The sequence below is a fragment of the Miniopterus natalensis genome, chromosome 3 (assembly GCF_054644295.1).
Source record: "Miniopterus natalensis isolate mMinNat1 chromosome 3, mMinNat1.hap1, whole genome shotgun sequence".
Lineage (NCBI taxonomy): Eukaryota > Metazoa > Chordata > Mammalia > Chiroptera > Miniopteridae > Miniopterus > Miniopterus natalensis.
The window spans coordinates 75,999,782-76,019,558 of NC_142083.1; the positions used below are offsets into that span (position 1 = coordinate 75,999,782).

The 19,777-nt window shown below is 41.0% G+C and overlaps 1 protein-coding gene across 1 annotated transcript in view; it reads right to left on the reverse strand.

The window, feature by feature from the left end:
* BAZ1B (bromodomain adjacent to zinc finger domain 1B) overlaps positions 1–11,489 on the reverse strand; it is a 76,205-nt gene extending 64,716 nt beyond the window's left edge. The window contains exons 1-2 of the mRNA XM_016199018.2: positions 11,360–11,489; positions 1,531–1,647 (exon numbers count right to left, since the gene is read on the reverse strand). Coding sequence (XP_016054504.1) covers positions 1,531–1,647; positions 11,360–11,466 — 224 coding nt within the window. The 5' untranslated portion in view covers positions 11,467–11,489. The remainder of the gene's footprint in view (positions 1–1,530; positions 1,648–11,359) is intronic.
* Between the last annotated feature and the right edge of the window lie 8,288 nt (positions 11,490–19,777).

Here is a 19,777-nt window from a genome sequence, read left to right on the forward strand (position 1 = left end):
CTCATCTTCTATGATTTGGCACAAACTATGCTTCAAATGTCACTGTCTTCATAAAAGTTCCATGAAGTTTTCCCTAACAACCCCAAGTTAGTCTTTTTGTTCCAAAAACACATGCAAAGAATAGTATTATCTCTATTTGCAAAGAGTAAACAGTGTGTGCTTATATAGTGCAGAGGATTGTGGCTAGGTACTACAACCAATTCGAGAATAAGTAAAATATGAGAGCTGCTGTCCTCAAGTTTACACGCTACTAAAGGAGGCAGCAACAACCCATGGGCCAAATCCAGTCTGCTACCAGTTTTTGTAAATAAAATTTTATTAGAACAGTCATTCCCATTCATTTATGTATTATTATCCATGGCTGTTTTCACTGTACAACCTCAGAATTAAATAGTTGAGACAAATAGCATATGGCCCACAAACCCTAAAATATTTATTAACTAGCACTTTACAGAAAAGGGTGGCCAATCCCTGGTCTAGTGCACTAAAAAAGGCATATACATAAGTAACAATAATCAAGAACAGAATGATATAAGTGACCAAGCAAAGAAAAAACAGGGACCAGGTTAACTTGACTGATTATTAGTCAGTCTTGGAGCCATAACTAGAACCCAGACCCCAACTAAATCTAGTGTTTTGTGTGTGACACCAGCAAAAGAGCAAAATTATATGCTCTCTGCTTATCCCCTATCAGAAGAAGTCAATGAGAAGTCCACAGGAAAAGCTTCTATTCCAAATTCCCAAAAGATAATTTATCATCCCTAGTTTCTCCTTATCTTTTGCATGTTCCTACTACCCAAATTCTAAGTGTTTTCTTTGAGAGAATACCCAGACAACTAGGCACTCTGAATATAGACAGGATTTTTTAAGACTCCTCATTCAGCCCTGGCCAGTGTGGCTCAGTTGGTTGAGCATTGTCCCAAAAGGTCACCAGTTCAATTCCCAGTCAGGGCACATGCCAGGGTTGTGGGCTCTATTCCCTGGAGGGGGCATGTAGGAGGCAGCCAACTGATGTCTCTCTCCCCCCTCCCTTCCTCTTTCTTTAAAATTAGTAAGAACATATATTTTTTAAAAATACTCCTCACTCAAATACCTCACTTAGATAAATAAATGATCTTCAAACTGTGTATTTATTTTTGGTAGCTGCTGTAAATACTATTTTAAATTTCAAATGACCACAACATTTTTAAAAACTTTCTGCTTGTTTGCTGCTTCCATATTACTTCTAGATCACATTCTTTTCTGTTGCTTAGAACCACATTTTCAAAATATTTACAAAGTAAAAGTACAGAGCAAGAACATTCAAAAGCCTGGTAAATACCTAAATAAGTATACACACAACTATATATTCCACATACTTGGTTACTAGCAAAATTCCACTAGGAAAGGGCACTTAGACACTAACACAGTATACTAATGTATTCCAAATTATGCCCCATAATTTTTAATACAAACACTGCTTTAGTTACTAACCCCCCTTTCCTAATAATGTGAAGATAGTGCTAGAAAAGCAATGTTTATATTACTTACAGTTCAGCAACTTCCTGTTCCTCCTCCCAGGCCTCCTTGTGTGTTAGCTGACTGCTTCCGGTACTCTTACATGTCCAAATTCGCTCACTGTACCTTTCCAAGCGGGCTTCATACTCTCTGTTAACAGTGGCTCAGGAAAACAATATTCAAGCAACAGAGACAACTAATCCATATCCATAAAATACGTATCATACATAGAAAAAAAACCTATAGTATTCCCTCTTTATGATGAATATACTGAGAAGATAAAATTGAAGTTAGTTTCCAACTGGCAAATCCAAACAAAATGATTAAGATTAAAGTATGATCAGAATGGTTTGTCGTGTTTTACAAATAAAACTAATAAATACTTTAGTACAAATGTGATTTCTTCAATTCACCCAAGCTTCATTTCACAAGACTCAAACAGTACTAAAAATTCTAAGAGCCCAGCCAGGTGTGGCTCAGCAGTTGAGCATCGACCTAGGATCCAGGAGATTGTGGTTCGATTCCCGGTCAGGGCACATGCCCAGATTGTGGGCTCGATCCCCAGAGGGGGGCATTCAGGGGGCAGTTGATCAATGACTCTCTCATTATTGATGTTTCTATCTCTCTCTCCCTCCCTCTCTCTGACGTCAATAAAGATATAGTTACGAAAATTAAGAACTAAAAAACATAAAAACCAGGAGTCAGACTTCTATATAGTTATATAAACCCAATCACTGAAAATTTATAAAAATTTATATAGTCCCCTTTAGCTGCAGTTTTGCTCTCCAGTTACAGTTACCCAAACACAGTTTGAAAATATTATGTGGAAAATTCCAGAAATAATTAATTTGTTTTAAATCTTGCACCATCCCACTCCATGAATCAATGCTTTGTCCAGCGTATTCAGGCTGTATATGCTACCAGTGCATTAGTCACTACTAAGCCAGCTCTGTTATCAGATGGACCATCATGGTTATCTCTGTGCTTGTGTTCAAGTAACTCATTTTACTTAATAATGGCCCCAAAACACAAGAGTAGTGTTGCTGGCAATTCAGATATGCCAAAAAGAAGTCTTAAACTTTATAACAGGTATGTATATATAGGAAAAAATATATATAGGGTTCAGTGCTGTTTCAGTATTTCAGTACTACAGATAGGGTGAACTACAGTATAGAGAGAAAAGGCAATAGCATGGCTTCTATTATCATAACTATTATGTTATCATAACTAACATGATGGATTTGCTTTTGTTTGCCTGTTTGTATTGGGGGAGGGGAGGTAAAATAGACAATCAGTAAGTGGATTTATTTAAACATACAAAAGTTTAATGTTTTAGTAGTTATTGAGCAGCACTGAAGAAATTCACGAGAAATCAGACAGAATGAAAACGATATTAGCAAATATATCCTAAAGAGAAAACACTGTCCTGGCCAGTGTCGCTCAGTGGTTGTAACAAATCCCATACACCAAAAGGTTTCGGGTTTGATTCCTGTTCAGAGCATGTACGGAGAGGCAGCCGATCAATGTTTCTCTCTCTCTCCCTTCCCTTCTCTCTAAAATCAGTAAGCATGTCTTTGGGTGAGGATTAGGAAAAAAAAGAACATTAGGTTTTTTTTAATTAGTTATTTTAAAAAGAATAATATACCCAGTCATTTCTCCTTGATCTAGACCCATATAGTCAACAACATACTGGTAATGCCTAGATGCCTCAGTAATAACCTCAAACCCAACTTTTTCTAAACTAAATTCTTATTACCCCACCTCAACCTTCCAAATATTCTACTTAACAGATATTTCCAGTCTTACTTAATGGCTGCAGTACCCAAGTCAGAAATCAGGGAATCATCCTTTCTTCAGTCCTCAATTGTAACTACTTACATATATATTTCTCGTCAGTCCTTTCTCTCCAATAGCAAACAGAGCCACTAACTAAATCCAGCCTCTGATCCTCACTTCTCACCCAGCCAAAACATTTTAATTGGCCACAATGGTAATCTTCTTCTCTGGTGCTTTGTGATTCTTACCCTAAAATCTTTTTTTCTCAATCTTGTTTGTTTTAAACCCATTTCTTCTCCTGATTACTTTAAAAATCTCATTTGCGCCCAGCCGGTGTGGCTCAGTTGTTGGTTGGGCATCATCCCAAGCACCAGGAGGTTGAGGGTTTGATTCCCAGTCAGGGCACATGCCCAGGTTTCAGGCTCAATCCCCAGTAGGGGACGTGCAAAGAAGCAGCCAATCGATGTTTCTCTCTCCCTCTCCCTGCCATTCTGAAATCAATTAAAAAAAAAAAAAAAAAACATGTATTTTTTAAAAATGTCATTTGCCCTCAGGCCCCCCGAAATGCAAATGTGTCCTCACACTCAGAAGCAATCCTCTGACTTGCACAGTACTGAAAAATCACTCCGTGAAACAAGATTTAGTTGAGGTTTATTTTGTGATTATTATTTTAAGGAAAAAGGGGAAACTTTTTTCAAACAATATATTTAAATACCAAATATTTATTGATTTATGGTTTTTCAAACAAAAGTCCCTTCTACCCTGATACATATCTTTCCCACTCTCCTTTGAAAATCACTGCTCTGGCCAGGTAGCTCAGTTGGTTAAGAACATGGTCCCGCTACCGCAAGGTGGAGGATTCCATCCATCAGGGCACATACAAGAATCAACCAATAATTGCATAAATAAGTGGAACAATATATCATTGTTTCTCTCTCCCTTCCTCTCTCTACAGAAAACCAATCAATAAATAAAAATTTGCCCTGGCCTGTGTGATTCAGCAGTTCACTGAAGGGTTGGGGATTCAATTCCCAGTCAAGGGCACAATACCTGGGTTGCAGGTCTGATCCCGGCCTCGGTGGGTCGGGACCGTGGGGGAGGCAACCAATAGATATGTCTCTCTCACACCGATCTCTCTCTCTCTCTCTCTCTCTCTCTCTCTCTCTCACTCCCTCCCTCCCTCCTTTCCACTCTCTGAAAAGCAATGGAAAAAATATCCTAGGGTGAGAATTAACAAATAAATAAAATTTTTTTTTTTTTAAATGAAAATCATGGCTATCAGTATAGCAATCTTAGTTAGGGTAACCTCATCCACTTCCATTACTTCAATTGCAATCTAGACACTAATGTCTATAACCAGCTCAGTCTCTGCTCTCTGAAATGCAGGCCCATATACAAACACGATCTCCATTTGGATATCCACAGCAACTGAATATAAGGACACTCAAACTAAACATTTCACTTCCTATCCCCTCCCCGCCATTCCCAGCCAAAAAAGAAGAAACACTAAAACACTTGCTCCTCTTCCAGGATTCTCTGTATCACCTTCCTAACCAAGTGACAACCAAAATACTATCCTTGACTCCTCCCCAAACAATCACCAAATCCTGTCCAATCTACCTATTTTTTTTAATGTTTTTTTATTTTAGAGGGAGAGGGAGAGGGAGAAAGAAACACTAATGTAAGCGATACATCAACTGGCTGCCTCCCGTTGAACCCAAACCTGGACACGTGCCCTGACTGGGAATCAAACAGGTGACCTTTTGGTGCATGGGACAAGGCTCAACCAACTGAGCCACACCAGCCAGGGCTACCTAATTTATTTGAGATCCATCTATTGTACTTCTCTCAAGGACTAGTAAATTTATTCAGACCACCACTACCTATTGTCTAGATTATCTAATGACCACTTCACTACTCTAGTAGCAAATCCATTCTCACTACTGCAGCCACAGTGATCTTCCTAGCCTAAGCGCCTGCTTCTTTCCTATTCAAATTTTTCAACAGCCTCCGCTAAATTTAAGGCAACATCCAAACTCCTCAACCTATCTTACAAGAACCGGTGTGATGCAACCCTTTTCTGTATCTCACCACTAAGCAACTCCATTTCCAGTCCCATTTCTTCATTCCAGCCATAAGAAACTTTCCTTTTTTTTTTAAATCCTCACCCAAGGATATTGTTTCCATTGATTCTTAGAGTGGAAGGGAGGGGGAGAGAAAGAGAAACACAAACATTGACACTCAGGGAGAGACACATCTATTGGTTGCCCCTTGCAGGAGTCCCAACAGGCCAAATTTGCAATCTAGGTACATGCCCTTGACCTGCAATCGAACCTGACACCTTGCAGTCCAAAGGCCGATGCTCTAACCACTGAGCCAAACAGGCCAGGGCTCCATTTTTTTATATCAATAAATTTTCAAATTCACAAACTCTTCAAATAACATAGTGCTCTATTCTTCATCTAACTAAATTCTAATCACCCTTTAGATCTGAACTTAAAAGTAACTCTCCCCAGGAAACATCTCCTGAAATCCTGAAATATGGTAGATTGTACTCTTTCTAAATATTCACCTGCCTTCCATAAGAGAATTCTATTATCTCCAACCACAGCCATGTGGCTTGCAATGCCTCAGGTGAAGAAAAATATCACCTCCTGAGAGATGTTGGGCTTGGCCATATGACCTGCTTTGACCAACAGATGTGATAGATGCCACCTCCAGAAAGAAGCTTAAAAAGCCATCATGGTTTCCTCTAGCTGTTTCTGCCACTAGAAAAGCACATTGCACACTGGGACCACTCCTTCAGCTTGGGTCTTGAAATAAGAAAAATGTATCTCTCCTCTTTTTCACCCATTTTCCTTCATTTCAAATGTGACCATGAGAAAAATTTTAATTCCATGTGGCTCACATTATATTTCTATCAGACAACACTATAAACGTAAGGTTTATATCTAGGAATGAATGCCTTCTGACAGTAACACAAAATTTTTAATTGATTAGCCATCAAAATTAGATTAATTTCAAAAGTCTAAAACTGAAAGGCCCTGGCTGGGCAGCTCAGCTGGTTAGAGTATCATCCCAATACCCCAAAGCTGCAGGTTCAATCCCCCATAAGGGCACATACAAGAATCAACCAGTGAATGCATAAATAAGTGGAGCAAATCAATGTTTTTCTCTACCCCCCCGCTCTCTAAAATCAATTTTTTTAAAAAGTCTAAAACTGAAATTCCTGCAACAACCCCTATCACTGAGTATTTTTAAGTTTATGTTATTTTGTTCTGGTTATTACTCTGACTTATGTTAAAAGAAAGCAAGAGGGGAAAAAATGACAAAGGAGAAAAAGCCAACTAGAAGGATATTGAGTCAGCTGCCTCCAAATCCTATTTCAGATTTTAGGTTACCAAAATAAGTCACTCACTCTCAAATAACCACTCAGAGCAAATGCCAATTGAGGTTTTTGTTCCAGCTACTGCTGCACATATAATTGCAGAGAAAATGTCAAAGTAGTTCTCCAAAGGTTGTGTAAGCTATAAATGATAAGATATTTTCAAGTTCTAGACTATCTCATTATGCATCTACTTTTTCATGAGTTAAAGGCTACCTCTCCCTACCACAATATGCTGCTTCTTTGTTCTCTTTAGCCTTGTAAGGTTTGTTTGTATCAATAAAGTACTTGATAACCCAGAAAAGTATGGAGGTTAAATAAGCACGACTATAACCCTAAGAGTTCTAAGTGAAATGACAAAGTGCCAAGTCAAGATTTGCTTTTTATCCTATTTTTTTTCTTTGGACCAGTTTGTCATTCATTTAAAAATAACACATTTATGTTTCTCTCCCTCTGCCCCACCTTTCCCCCTTCCCTTCCACTCTCTCTAAAAATCAATGGAAAACATATCCTTGAGTGAGGATTAACCAAAAAATTAAAAATAAAAAAATAACTCTAGCCCTGGCCAGTGTGGCTCAGTTAGTTGGAGTGTCCATTGCCCCACACACCAAAAGGTGGCAGGTTCAATTCCTGGTTTCAGGAGACAACAGATCGATGTTTCTTTCTTTCCTTCCTCTTTCCCTCCCTCCCTCTAAGATCAATTTAAAAAATAAGTAATAAATAACTAATGTGGTATAACTTGTTATTTTAAAGAAATTATAAAAATCAACATAAGAGCCCAGTATTCCACTGTCCAATAAAATCCTGTCATGTAACTCCAATTCTTTTTTTTTTAAATATATCTTTATTGATTTCAGAGAGAGGAAAGGAGAAAGAGAGAGATAGAAACATCAATGATGAGAGAGTCAGTGATCGGCTGCCTCCTACACACCCCCGACTGGGGATCTAGCTGGCAACCCAGGCATGTGCCCTGACTAGGAATCGAACCCTGATCACCTAGATCCTAGGTCGACACTCAATCGCTGGGCCACGCCCAGCTGGGCTTGTAACTCCAACTCTTAAAACATGCTCTAGTCATGTTTTTCTAAACAAATCAAGTTATTGTGGCCATATTCTAATAGGCCTTCCTCATTACACCAAGTAAGAGTTCTCATATACTGATAAAGCAAAAAATGAATAAACAGTTTCTAGGCTTTAGAAACTAGGAACTAGGATAGTTAAAGCAATACAATAAAAATATTAATGTACAACAAGCTGCTTGTAAGTTCAGTTCCTCCTTAAAACCCACCTTGACTTAAATAGTCAGTGTAACATACTATTGTCAAATAATAGCATCAAGAATTGATTCTGCCCGGCCGGGCGTGGCTCAGCGGTTGAGCATCGACCTAGGATCCGGGGGATCGGGGTTCGATTCCTGGTCAGGGCACATGCCCAGGTTGCGGGCTGCAGCCGATCAATGACTCTCTCATCATTGATATTTCTCACTCTCTCTCTCCCTCTCCCTTCCTCTCTCTGAAATCAATAAAGATATATTTTTTTAAAAAACAAAAAAAGAATGTAGGCGCTTGTATAACAAAAGAAAAAACAAAACAACAAAAAATCTAAAAAAAAAAAAAGAATTGATTCTGATAGACCCTGGCTACCGGTAGCTCAGTTTGTAAAGCATCATACCCATTCACCAAAGTTGCTGGTTCAATCCCTGGTCAGGGCACATACAAGAATCAAATTAAACGGTGATGGAGAGAGACATGATTTGAGGTGGTGAACACACAATACAATATACAAATGATGTATTACAGAATTGCATACCTTAAATCTATATAATTTATTAACCAATATAACCCCAATAAATTTCACACAAAAATAGAAAATTAAAAAGGAAAAAAAAAAAAATCAACCAATGAGTGCATGAATGGGTGGAGCAACAATCAATGTCTTTCTCCCTCTCTCTCTATAATTAATCAATAAATTAATTTTAAAAATGTATTCTGATAAAGAATTTTTCCAACTAAGATCTACTGTCCTGCTTGTAGTACTACCCTAGGGAGTAATGTAGCACAGATTCGAAGACACAGTACAATAAACATAACCATCAATATGTAATACCTAGTCATTAAATGTGTGCATCATTCACAACTATCACTGTAAGTTTAATGAAGATGTACAATAATGCTTTTAAGAAGATACTAACACTCACAGCTTTAAGTCAATAAAACATCATATAAATTTGTTATAAAACATATGCATAATCAAAAGGTAGCACTTAGAAGAAAACTTAAGTATCAAATCCTATTAAAAACATAATTATAAACATAAATTAAGAACTGAAAGTAATAGTATTTTAAATGCAGCTGTTACACAACCACATACTTGTTCTCCTCTATGAAATCCCTAATAGCTTAATAAAGAAATATGCCAACCTGCTAACCACACAATTGTTCAAAAACCATCCTAATGTGCTTCTACTTGTAGACATTCCCAAGTGGGCAATTTCCCCCCAATATGTAACACAATTTAAGAATCCCTTTGTTAAAAGGGTTCTGCAAATACTGGTATGGGAATTTTTTAAATAAAGATTTTTATTAAACGTGTATCACTTTAAAAGTTTCAGGCTTCAGAATTCAACTGTCATCATTACGAGGAACTCTTCATATATATCATTATTATTTCAATGACTTCAGTAAATGATATGAAAAAGCCTGCGCTGCCAGTTCTAAATTAGCTAGCTACAACCACTTTTACCTGGCTCAGTACCTACTACAGACTTAGAACTTGTCTCTTCTCTATCACGTTTCTTATTATACTCTTTCAGAATCAGACCTGAAAAATTAACATCTGATAATATTAGTGTAACCGTCAATTGCTCAAAAGATGACATCTGAATGACATCTGAAAAGATATGACAGATTCCAAGAAATTTTTTACCTGACCAATGTTTTGAATGTTATTTTTTTTAAAGTAGGGCACCTTTAGAATGTTATATTTAGTATAGCTAGATTACTTCTCCAAAGCAATCTGAAAGCCCTAACAGGACAAGAAAACAAACCAGATTATCACCTCCCACCCCTTCTTTAAATGGACCTTATCTTATACCACAAACTGACACAAAAGTGTACTAACATCATTAAATGGAAGTAGCATTCCATGACTTAGGTACAGGGATGAGGTAGGAAAAGCACTGGATTCTACTCCTGACTCTCATCATTCACAGTGTGTGTCAACCTCAATTCTCCGGGACCACCTGGCAAAGCAGGCAGGAGAACCTGAACATCTCCAAGACCCATTCAGCTCCAAGGTGCTAGTTATATTTCAAGAGCTTTCCTACAGCATGGACTCACTTTCCAGGTCTCTATATGTAAACACCCAATAGCCACAAACTGCACTCCAACAAGAATGAGATTATCCAATAAAGCATTACATTAGCCCTGGCTGGGTGGCTCAGTCGGTTGGAGCATTGTCCCACACACCAAAAGGTTGCAGGTTCATATCCAGGTCAAGGCACATACCTAGGTTGCAGTTAACCCCCGGTGTGGGCAGTTACAGGAGGCAACCATCACAGGAGGCAAGATCGATGTTTCTGTTTCTTTCTTTCTCCCCCCCTCCCCGCTCCCCAAAAATCAATAAAAACATATCCTTGGGTGAAGATTAAAAAAAAGTATTAAAGGGATGACCCAAAAGAAATGAAATCAAATTATGTCCCTCACACGGGCATTTCCTCCTCTATACAAAAGCAAGCAGAAAACTACAAGAAATTAAGTCCTTCCAAAGGGAAAGGGCTGACAAAACTAAATCCATTAGCCTTCACTCTTGAAGCCTTCTGTACATTAAAGAAAGCTTGATTCAAAAATCTTTTTTTTACACGTGTCAAAAAGGACTCAACTGGCATCCATAAAAATACAAGTAAAAGTACAACTTTTAACCAAAAGACTAAACCTGTGCAAGAAATAATGATTAGAGAGGATGCTTAGTATATAAAACATCAGCCTCCTGCTCCTAAGTTACAAAATAAAAACTTTAAGTATGTCTTGCTATCTGTTCTTAATTTTGCTTGAAAACAAACACCAATCTCCTAAATCGTCAAAATTCCAAACCTGTGCCTGCCTAAAGAAGGCATTAGCTCCTCCAAGGTAACTTTTTTCCTTCCTTTTCCTCTACATCTGGAACTTTATTCTTCGTTTTGTGCCTCACGGTCCTGTCACCAGCCTAAAGTCCGCTCCCGAAGAGAAAAACACAAGTGCCCCCGCAGAGATTGGGGTAAAACGCAGTCGAGACTTGTTCAAGCCGGATCACGAGGCCACGCGGGTACAATTTCCAAAACTTCAAGTTGAAGATTTAGTTTAAAAAGAAAAAAGAGGCAAAGGAAACCCCGCTCCCTGTGGTGCTTGGGTATAAAGCCAACCTAAGGGGGTGTGGTGGTGGGGGTCGCTCCTCGACAGCAAGGACCGAAGACAAAGTACGGAGCAGGGGAATGGATGGAGGGCGCGGGGCTCCGTAGCGCCCTGAACCGGGCGGGTCCTCATCCCCGCCGCCCGCTTCCCCCACCCAGAACCGCGGGCTCGGGCTCAGGGTGTAGGCCCGTAGGCGTCTGCACGCTGACAGCTGCCACCAGCGAGGGGCTGAGAGGCCCCCGGCCCGGCGAGCCCCCGACCCACCCCAACCCACCCCACGGGCAGCAAGGCCGACGCGGCTAGAAAAGGATACTCCCGGGTACGGAAGGCCTCCTGAGTGTGCGCGATAGTGAAGAGCGGCTCCTCGCCGGGAAGCGGCTTCACCAGCGGGAAGGGCTTGCGGCCCAGGAGCGGCGCCATCGCGGTAGTGGTGGTAGTGCTGGTGGCGGTGGTGGCGGCGGTGGCGGCGGCAGCCGCTGCAGCGCTGCAGCAGAGAAGACCGCTGCTGCTCCGCGAGCCCGCGGCGTAACACTAGGCCCCGCGGTCCGGAGCGAGCGCCTGGCTCCCGGGAGTAGAGTGGGGGAGGGGAGGGGTGAGAGGGCGGCGCGAACTCAGCTCCCTCACTGGTGGCGGTGCCGCGCGAAAGCCATGGAACTGGACGCAAGGACGCAGAATTCCTACGCACACCGCTGCGCAGCCTGGCAGCCTCCAGCTAACCTTCGATACCGGTCCCCACGTTCGGCAGTCACGACTCCTCAGCTGCACAGGAGGAAATTATTGAAAAATGGCGGGAGATTCCCCTCCTCCCCCCCCACCCGGCCAGGATACACACGAACTTGCTCCCCTGTGGCGCCCGGTAGCGAATGCTCCAATAGGCGGAGAGCTGGTCAGCGCTCACAGTCTATTGGCTCAGAGTAACTGCCGCTCTGCGCTTGAGTCCCGCCCCCTTCCCCGACTGCGTAGTTGGGTTGCAGCGCACTAGAGGGCAGTATGAAAAGGTGAAAGGTCACGTTATGTAAGCGCCGGTGACAGGCATGCGGGCCTCCAGCGGTGGAGTTGAAAGTGGGGGATAGCGAAAAACCGAAAAGTCGGGAATTCCAGGAGGTCAGACAAGAAAAGCCCCCTAACATATACAGACACTGCGCCATCTGTCACCGACGGCGACACCGACATCCGGGCACCACTGTCCGTGTGGTGCGCCGGAGGGGGGGTGGGGAAGGGGAGCGCGCGGCCAGGGGCTTTGTCTTTCCACTTGTGCTCCGCCCCCTTCTTAAAGGCGCCGCTCTCGGCCACGCCCGGAGAGACGCCGGTGGAGCGGATGGGAGGAGGGGTTGGCGGGAAATTACCCCAAGACCTTGCCCAAGCAGAAGTTCTACTGAAGGACAACTTGAGCCCCAGTCTTGCTCACCCCGAAGTTTACTGCTGGATGAGAGTGTAGTTGAGATCTAGATATTAGTATGGTGCTTCTTTCTATGGGCTTGATGGAAAAGATAATATGGGAGCTTCTTGGAAAAATACATTAAAGGACATACCTATTAAAAAGACATGCATTCCTTAAAATTGTATTCACTAGCACCTACAATGTTCAGGGCCCTGTGTTGGGTGCTATAAGGAAAAAAAATACGACAGACTTCCCTGAAAAAAGAGATAAATAATCAGAGTTCTATGTGATGACTGCTGACCAAAGTGCATAGTAAGAAATCAGCAATAACTGCCTGGAGAGTGAGGACATTTGAGCTGCTTCTCTAAGCAGACTATACCCACATATTCCAAAATCTGTTTGGCTATTCAATGCAATCAGAAACACATAATTTTCTCCCTATTAAATTGTCTCCCTTGGTTCAAAGATCTTCACTGGCCCCAGAACATCCTTCCCAACCTGTTCAACAGGGCTAGACTAGTAGGTGTCCGTGAATGCAGCATGCCAATACCAGATCTTTTCTCCTTTTCTTCTCACCTTGAGGTATATCCCCAGTTAAAAAGTAAGTTCTAGATCAGACCAGATGCCACTTCTATGAAGCCACCTCTGATCACCTAACAGAGAAGGGAGGTCGTCTTCCTTCAATAGCCATTCCTTCTAAGAGGATTAGGAGAAACTTTCTCAGGGGATATGGCACTTGAGTTGATTGTGAAAAGATAAGTAACACTTGACTAGGCAGTGAAATGAGACACAAAGTTGTAGGCAGAGGGAACGGCAGGGCAGACTTGGTAAATTCAGGACATGTGCCTAAAACATAGGGGGTTTTTGGTTTTTTTATCCTCACCCAAGGATATTTCTTCCATTGCTTTTTCAGAAAGAGTGGAAGGGAGAGAGAGAAATATCAATGTGAGAGAGACACATGATTTGTTTCCTCACACACTCACCCTGACTGGGGGCAGGGATGGAGTCTGCAACCAAGGTACATGCCTTGGGTCACAGTCAAACCCAGGACCCTTCAGTCCATGGGCCAGCATTCTAACCACCGAACAAAAACAGCTAGGGCAAACATAGGGGTTTTAAGGCAGAAAATATCAAGAAATGGGAGTGGCAAAAGAAGTGATCCCCCTGGCCACAGCATGTGATGGTTGGAGTAACCACTTAGGAGAGAACTGCAGTAGTTTATGGCAGTGATAGCAAGGGCCTCAAATGTAACAAGATCAGTGGAGATAGGCAGATAGATTTGAGGGGCACAGAGTAGATGACTAATGGGATAGCCATTTGAAGGACTAGATACCTAACAGCTAACTACACACAGAGTAAAGACTCCTAAAACACTAAGAAAAAACAAAATTAAAAAACAAGTTTTAGGAAAAATTTGATATTTCAAAAACAGCATCTAATTGCCCATAAGAATGAGCACCACAATCATTTTAGCACTTAGGCCAGATATGGGCTGGAATACAGCCCTGATGTTGGTAGAGATCTAGAATGGGAGAATCAGTAATGAGCTCAGTTTTAGCCATAAAAACCGGAAACACACTGGAGAGCCATCCAGAACACAGTTGGAAATTGTGAAGCCGGAAGTAGAAGCTAGAGGTGTAGTTTTATAAGGATGGTTTATCAACTAGAACCCAAAATGAGTTAATAAGGGTCTCCCCAAATGAACAACAGTGCTTACTTTGGAAAGGTAGGATTATGGTTGGTTTTCTTTTTTTTCTTTTTCCAATTCATTTTCTACAGTGATTATATATTAGGTTTACAATATAAAAAAAACAACACACTTTAATATGACTTTTGCTTGGTGGATGTCCTCTATTTCTATGGCTCAAATTTACAAACAATGGAACTGATTAACAATATTTTAACATCTTGTCTGAAGATGTCCAAAAAAAAGGGGAGAGACTAAATTAACATAGTGTTATCAGTTTTCTGTTCTAATACTTTCATTGACTTTAAAAAAAAAAAAATTTATTGATTTTAGAGCAAGAAACATCGATTTGTTGTTCCACTTACTTATGCATTCTTATGTGTCCTGAACAAGGATCAAACTGCAACTTTGGTGTATCCAGATGACACTCTAACCAGCTGAGCTACCGTGCCAGGGTCTCAATGACTCTCTTTTAAAAAAATTTATTGTTGACAGTATTACAGATGTCCCCCATTTTTCCCTCCTTTGTCTTCCTCCACCCAGCCCCTGCCCCACCCCAGGCCTTCCCCACACTATTGTTTGTGTCCATGGGCTATGCCTATATGCATAGGTGTTCTTTGATTAATCTCTTCCCGACTCCTCCATCCCTTCCCCTCTGAGGTGTGTCATTTTGTTACATGCATCCATGTCTCTGGACCTATTTTGATCATTAGATTCTACATATAAGTGAGATCATATGATATTTGTCTTTAACTGGCTTATTTCACTTAACATAATAACCTTCAGGTCCATCCATGCTGTCACAAAGGGCATGAGCTCCTTTTTCATAGCTGCATAGTATTCCATTGTGTAAATGTACCACAGCTTTTTTATCCACTCATCTAATGATGGGCACTTGGGCTGTTTCTAGATCTTAGCTATTGTAAATAATGCTGCTGTGAACATAGGGGTGCATATATTCTTTCTGTTTGATGTTTTGGGAGTCTTAGGATATATTCCAAGAAGTGAAATCACTGGGTCAAACGGCAGTTCCATTAATTTTTTGAGGAACTTCCATACTGTTTACCATAGTGGCTACACCAGTCTGCATCCCCACCAGCAGTGTACTAGGGTTCCCTTTTCTCCACATCCTCAACAGCATTTGTTGTTTGTTGATTTATTGATGGTAGCCATTCTGGTAGGTGTGAGGTGATACCTCATTGTAGTTTTAATTTGCATCTCATGTCTGTTCGCCATCTGTATGTCCTCTTTGGAGAAGTGTCTATTCAGGTCCTTTGCCCATTTTAAAAAAAAAAGATGTTTTGATCTCAGACAGGGAGACAGGGAGATAGAAACATCATCATTCATTGATCAGCTGCCTCCTGCACACACCCTATTGGGGATCGAGCCTGAAACCCCAGGCATGTGCCCTGATTGGAAATGGAACTGTGACCTCTTGGTTCATAGGCCTACACTGACCCACTGAGTCACACCTGCTGGGTTGCCCACTTTTTAATTGGGTTGTTTGTCTTCTTGGTGTTGAGTTGTATGAGTTCTTTGTATATTTTGGAAATTAACCCCTTATCAGATATATCATTGGCAGATACATTCTCCCAAACAAAAGATTCCCTTTTCATTTTGTTGGTTTCTTTTGCTGTGCAGGAGCTTTTTAGTTTGATGTAGTCCCATTTGTTTATTTTTCCCTTTGTTTCTCTTGCCCTAGGAGATGTATCAGTGAAAATAGTGCTATGTGAGATATCCGAGATTTTACTGCCTGTTTTCTTGTAGGATTTTTATGGTTTCTCAACTTACATTTAAGTCTTTTATCCACTTTGAGTTTATTCTTGTGTATGGTGTAAGTTGGTGGTCTAGTTTCATTTTTTTTGCACGTACCTGTGCAATTTTCCCAGCACCATTTATTGAAGAGACTGTCTTTACTCCATTGTATGCTCTTGCCTCCACTCATTGACTCTTGTGGCTGACAAAACCCTTCTGAGTTTACTCTTCTTATCCAGTCTTCCAGTGCCTAACTCTCAGCAAGCCCCAAATAGCCATATTTTTCCTAATTCCCAGAATTCTCCACTGCCAGAAGTATATTTCTTTCTCCTTTGTGCATCCAAATCCTAATTCCTTTTCCTGATTGTTCCAGCCCCCATAGGCTTTCACTGAATTCTCAAGTTTTTTTAAATCATAAATTTAGCAAAATTTGTTGTTCAATGTGTTTTCTCTCCCAACATTTAAATAAACAATAATAAAGGGCAGAGATTAAACTGTGTTGTTTCCAGGAATCTACACCAGAATGTTTACTGCTCAAAGTCAACTGTGACTGCTTAGCTGCAGGAATAAATACTGTCTGCAGACCTATAGCACATTTCCCTATGCAGATCTCCAGTGGGTAGTTTTATGACATGAGCTCAATGAGCAGGGTCTGTTTTTGTGGTCTGTGTCATATGGAGCTGTGCCCTGCCACATACCCATGCTTCACTGATGCAGACACAACCCTTGCTTAGACAGTTCCAGCTTCTGGCTGGTCTTTTCCTGACTGTCCTGTTGGTTCCTCAAACTCAACACATCCCAAAAAACAGTTTAATTTTTTTAATTTCTTGATTTGAGAGAGGGAGAGAGAGAAACATCAATTTGTTGTTCCACTTATTTATGCATTCATTGGTTGATTCTTTGTATGTGCCCCTAACCAGGGATAGAACCTGCAACCTTGGCTTATTGGGATGACACTTCAACCGAACTGCTCGGCCAGGGCCCAAACCACAGTTTATTATCTTCCTTTCCTCCATCATCAGCTCTATCTGGGTGTTTTTTATTTTATTTATTTTATTTTAATATGTTTTTATTGATTTGAGAGAGAGAGGAAAGGAGTCAGGGGAGAGAGAACATCAACATGAGAAAGAAATATCAATCAGCTGCTTTCCACATGCACCCTGAACCCACAGACTGGGTATGTGCCCCGCCCTAGAATTGAACCTGGGACCTCCCAGTGCATGGGACGACGCTCAACCGAGCCATACCAGTCAGGGCTGGGTGTTTTTTATTTCTATTAATCGCTCCACCTTCCTCACAGCCTCGAAGGCTCAGCCTTGCCCTCTCTTGAGCTCTACAGCCACAGGGTCAACCAGATACAGTACCCCCCACCACCCTTATACTTGGGGAAAAGTTCCAAGACTCCCAATGGATGCCTGAAACCATAGATAGTACCGAACTCTATGTATATGACAGAGAAAAAATTCTAAAAAGTCCTAAATTACAGCAGACCTGAGGGTGGAAGAAGGAGACAAGAGAGGTTAATTAGTTAACAGCTAAATGGCAAGACTAACAAAAGATTACTTGCATCCCTGAATGTATGTTAAAATTTTTAACTATCTTCCAAGTGGCTATTTCCACTGGATTATCTAAAGAGAATAGCTGAGTATCACTACCAGGCAGTTCCACTTCTTGCTTACGCTTGAACTTTCCTAAGAGTTGCCCACAACCAATCCAAAGGAGCAAATGCTTCTTCCTTAAGGACTCTGAACTAGCCCCGCTTCACTTTCTACCACCCTCTCTGTCTATAGACAACATTAATTCTTTCAAACAACTTACATCTCTCTTTTCCAAATAGTTTGCATAGAAGAGCCCCCAAACCCTAGGATTGCCATTTTCCAAGATGAGTAAATCTGCTCCGGTGCACTCACCTTTTCCATACTCCAAAGTCCTCTTGTGTAAAAATCCATCAAGCTAGTTTGATTTTTAGTGCTTATTTATATTCAGTGAATTTCGCTAGTGGGTTCATATGTATTTTTCTTAATAATTCAAATGTGCCTATGTATTGGGCCTACAACTACCCAGAGGGAATTTACAAGTTACTTGTAATTTGTGATTGTCTTTTCCCCTTTTTTAAAAAAAATATGTTTTTATTGATTTCAGAGAGAAGAAGGGAGAGGGTGAGGGAGATTGAAACATCAATGATGAGTCACTGATTAGTTGCCTCCTGCATGCCCTCTACTGGGGATTGAGCCCCCAACGGGGCATATGCCCTGACTGGGCATCCAACCATGACCTCCTGGTTCATAGGTTGACACTCAACCACTAAGCTAGGCATTTCCTTTTCTTCTCTTCCTCCTCCTCCTCCTAACCTTTACCTCAAGATTCTGGGATGATAGTAGAGATTGCTAACCTGAATTTCTTAGAATATCAATGAAGCGATGCTAAAGTAGAAGTCAATGAAAGAAAAGAATGGTTTCTATTACACCTTTTTCATCATCCTACATGTTACTTTGTGGACTCGACTCCAGCACCTACCACACTATTGCTCTATGTAGTTCCATGGAGAAGTCCAGCTCCTGAGCCAATCTATTAGCCTCCTGTTCCCAGGCCTAAGTTGGTCATGATGTAACCACGAATGTCACCTGCTCTCTCTCCCATTGTTAGCTTTCTCTCCAGCTTACCCTTTGTGAAACTTGATTCCAATAACTGTTTCTCACTTACAGAAACTCTATTTGGTGCTTTTCCAAATCTGCCTGGTCATTTTTTATGATCTTGTCATTATACTTTCAATAACTTCCTTTGTTTAAACACATTAAAACAGACTTACTTTCTGTACCACATACAATTCCAGCATCTGTGACATTCATTTAACTTTTTTTAAATTTAATTTTAATTTTCTTTTTTAATATATCTTTATTGATTTCAGAGACAGGAAGGGAGAGGAAAGAGAGAGAAACATCAATGATGAGAGAGGAATCATTGATCGGCTGCCTCCTGCAAGCTCTGGACTGGGGACAGAGCCTGCAGCCCGGGCATGTGCCCTGACCAGGATCCTAGGTCAATCTCCTGGATCCTAGGTCAATGCTCAACCACTGAGCCACGCCCAGCTGGCCATTTAACAACTTGATAGTACATGTTATGTTAAATTTTTAAGAGAAAGCAAACTAGGGATGACAAAACAGCGCAGCAGAACTTGGGTTCTAGTCTCATCCCAGAAATCTAGCGCCCCTGAGAGAAATGAATCGCTTTAGGGAATACTGAAGTGAAATTCTTGAACATATAGATTTCTTTTCAACCATGACTCTAATGCTTTTTCCTTTGGAACCAGGAGGAAAAAGGAACTCATGGACAGAAAGCAGATTTGTGATTGTCAGGGCCTCCGGGAAGGGGCAAATGGGGAGCTAACTACTTCATAGGTATGGGATTTGTCTGAGGTAATGAGAAGTTTGGAGGTAGAGAGCAATGATGATTGCACAATATTGTGTATGTACTTAGTACCACTTAGTACACTTTAAAATGGTTAAAATGATAAATTTTATGTTATGTGTATTTTGCCATAATTAAAAAAAAAAAGAACTCATAAATGCCTCCTAAGAACCTGGAGCTGTGAAAAACACCAGTTGGTTGCATTCAGTGCAAGCAATCTATATGGACTTTTCTGTCCTCATGTGGAGAAAAGCCCCTTTCCTTCAAAGTCTCTACCCAGGCATTCTCCAATAATGACTTACAGGAACAGTTATATAATTCAAACTACATGACAACTTCTAAGGGAGTCTACAAATTATTTTCATCACAGAGTCACTCTGTGGGAGTAAGACAATGGGCAGAGTCCAGCCCACAGTGACTTCACAAAGCACTCAGCCACCACCACCCCCAGCCCCCACCCTGACAACCTTCAAGAATGAAGCACTCAGATACCAACAAGA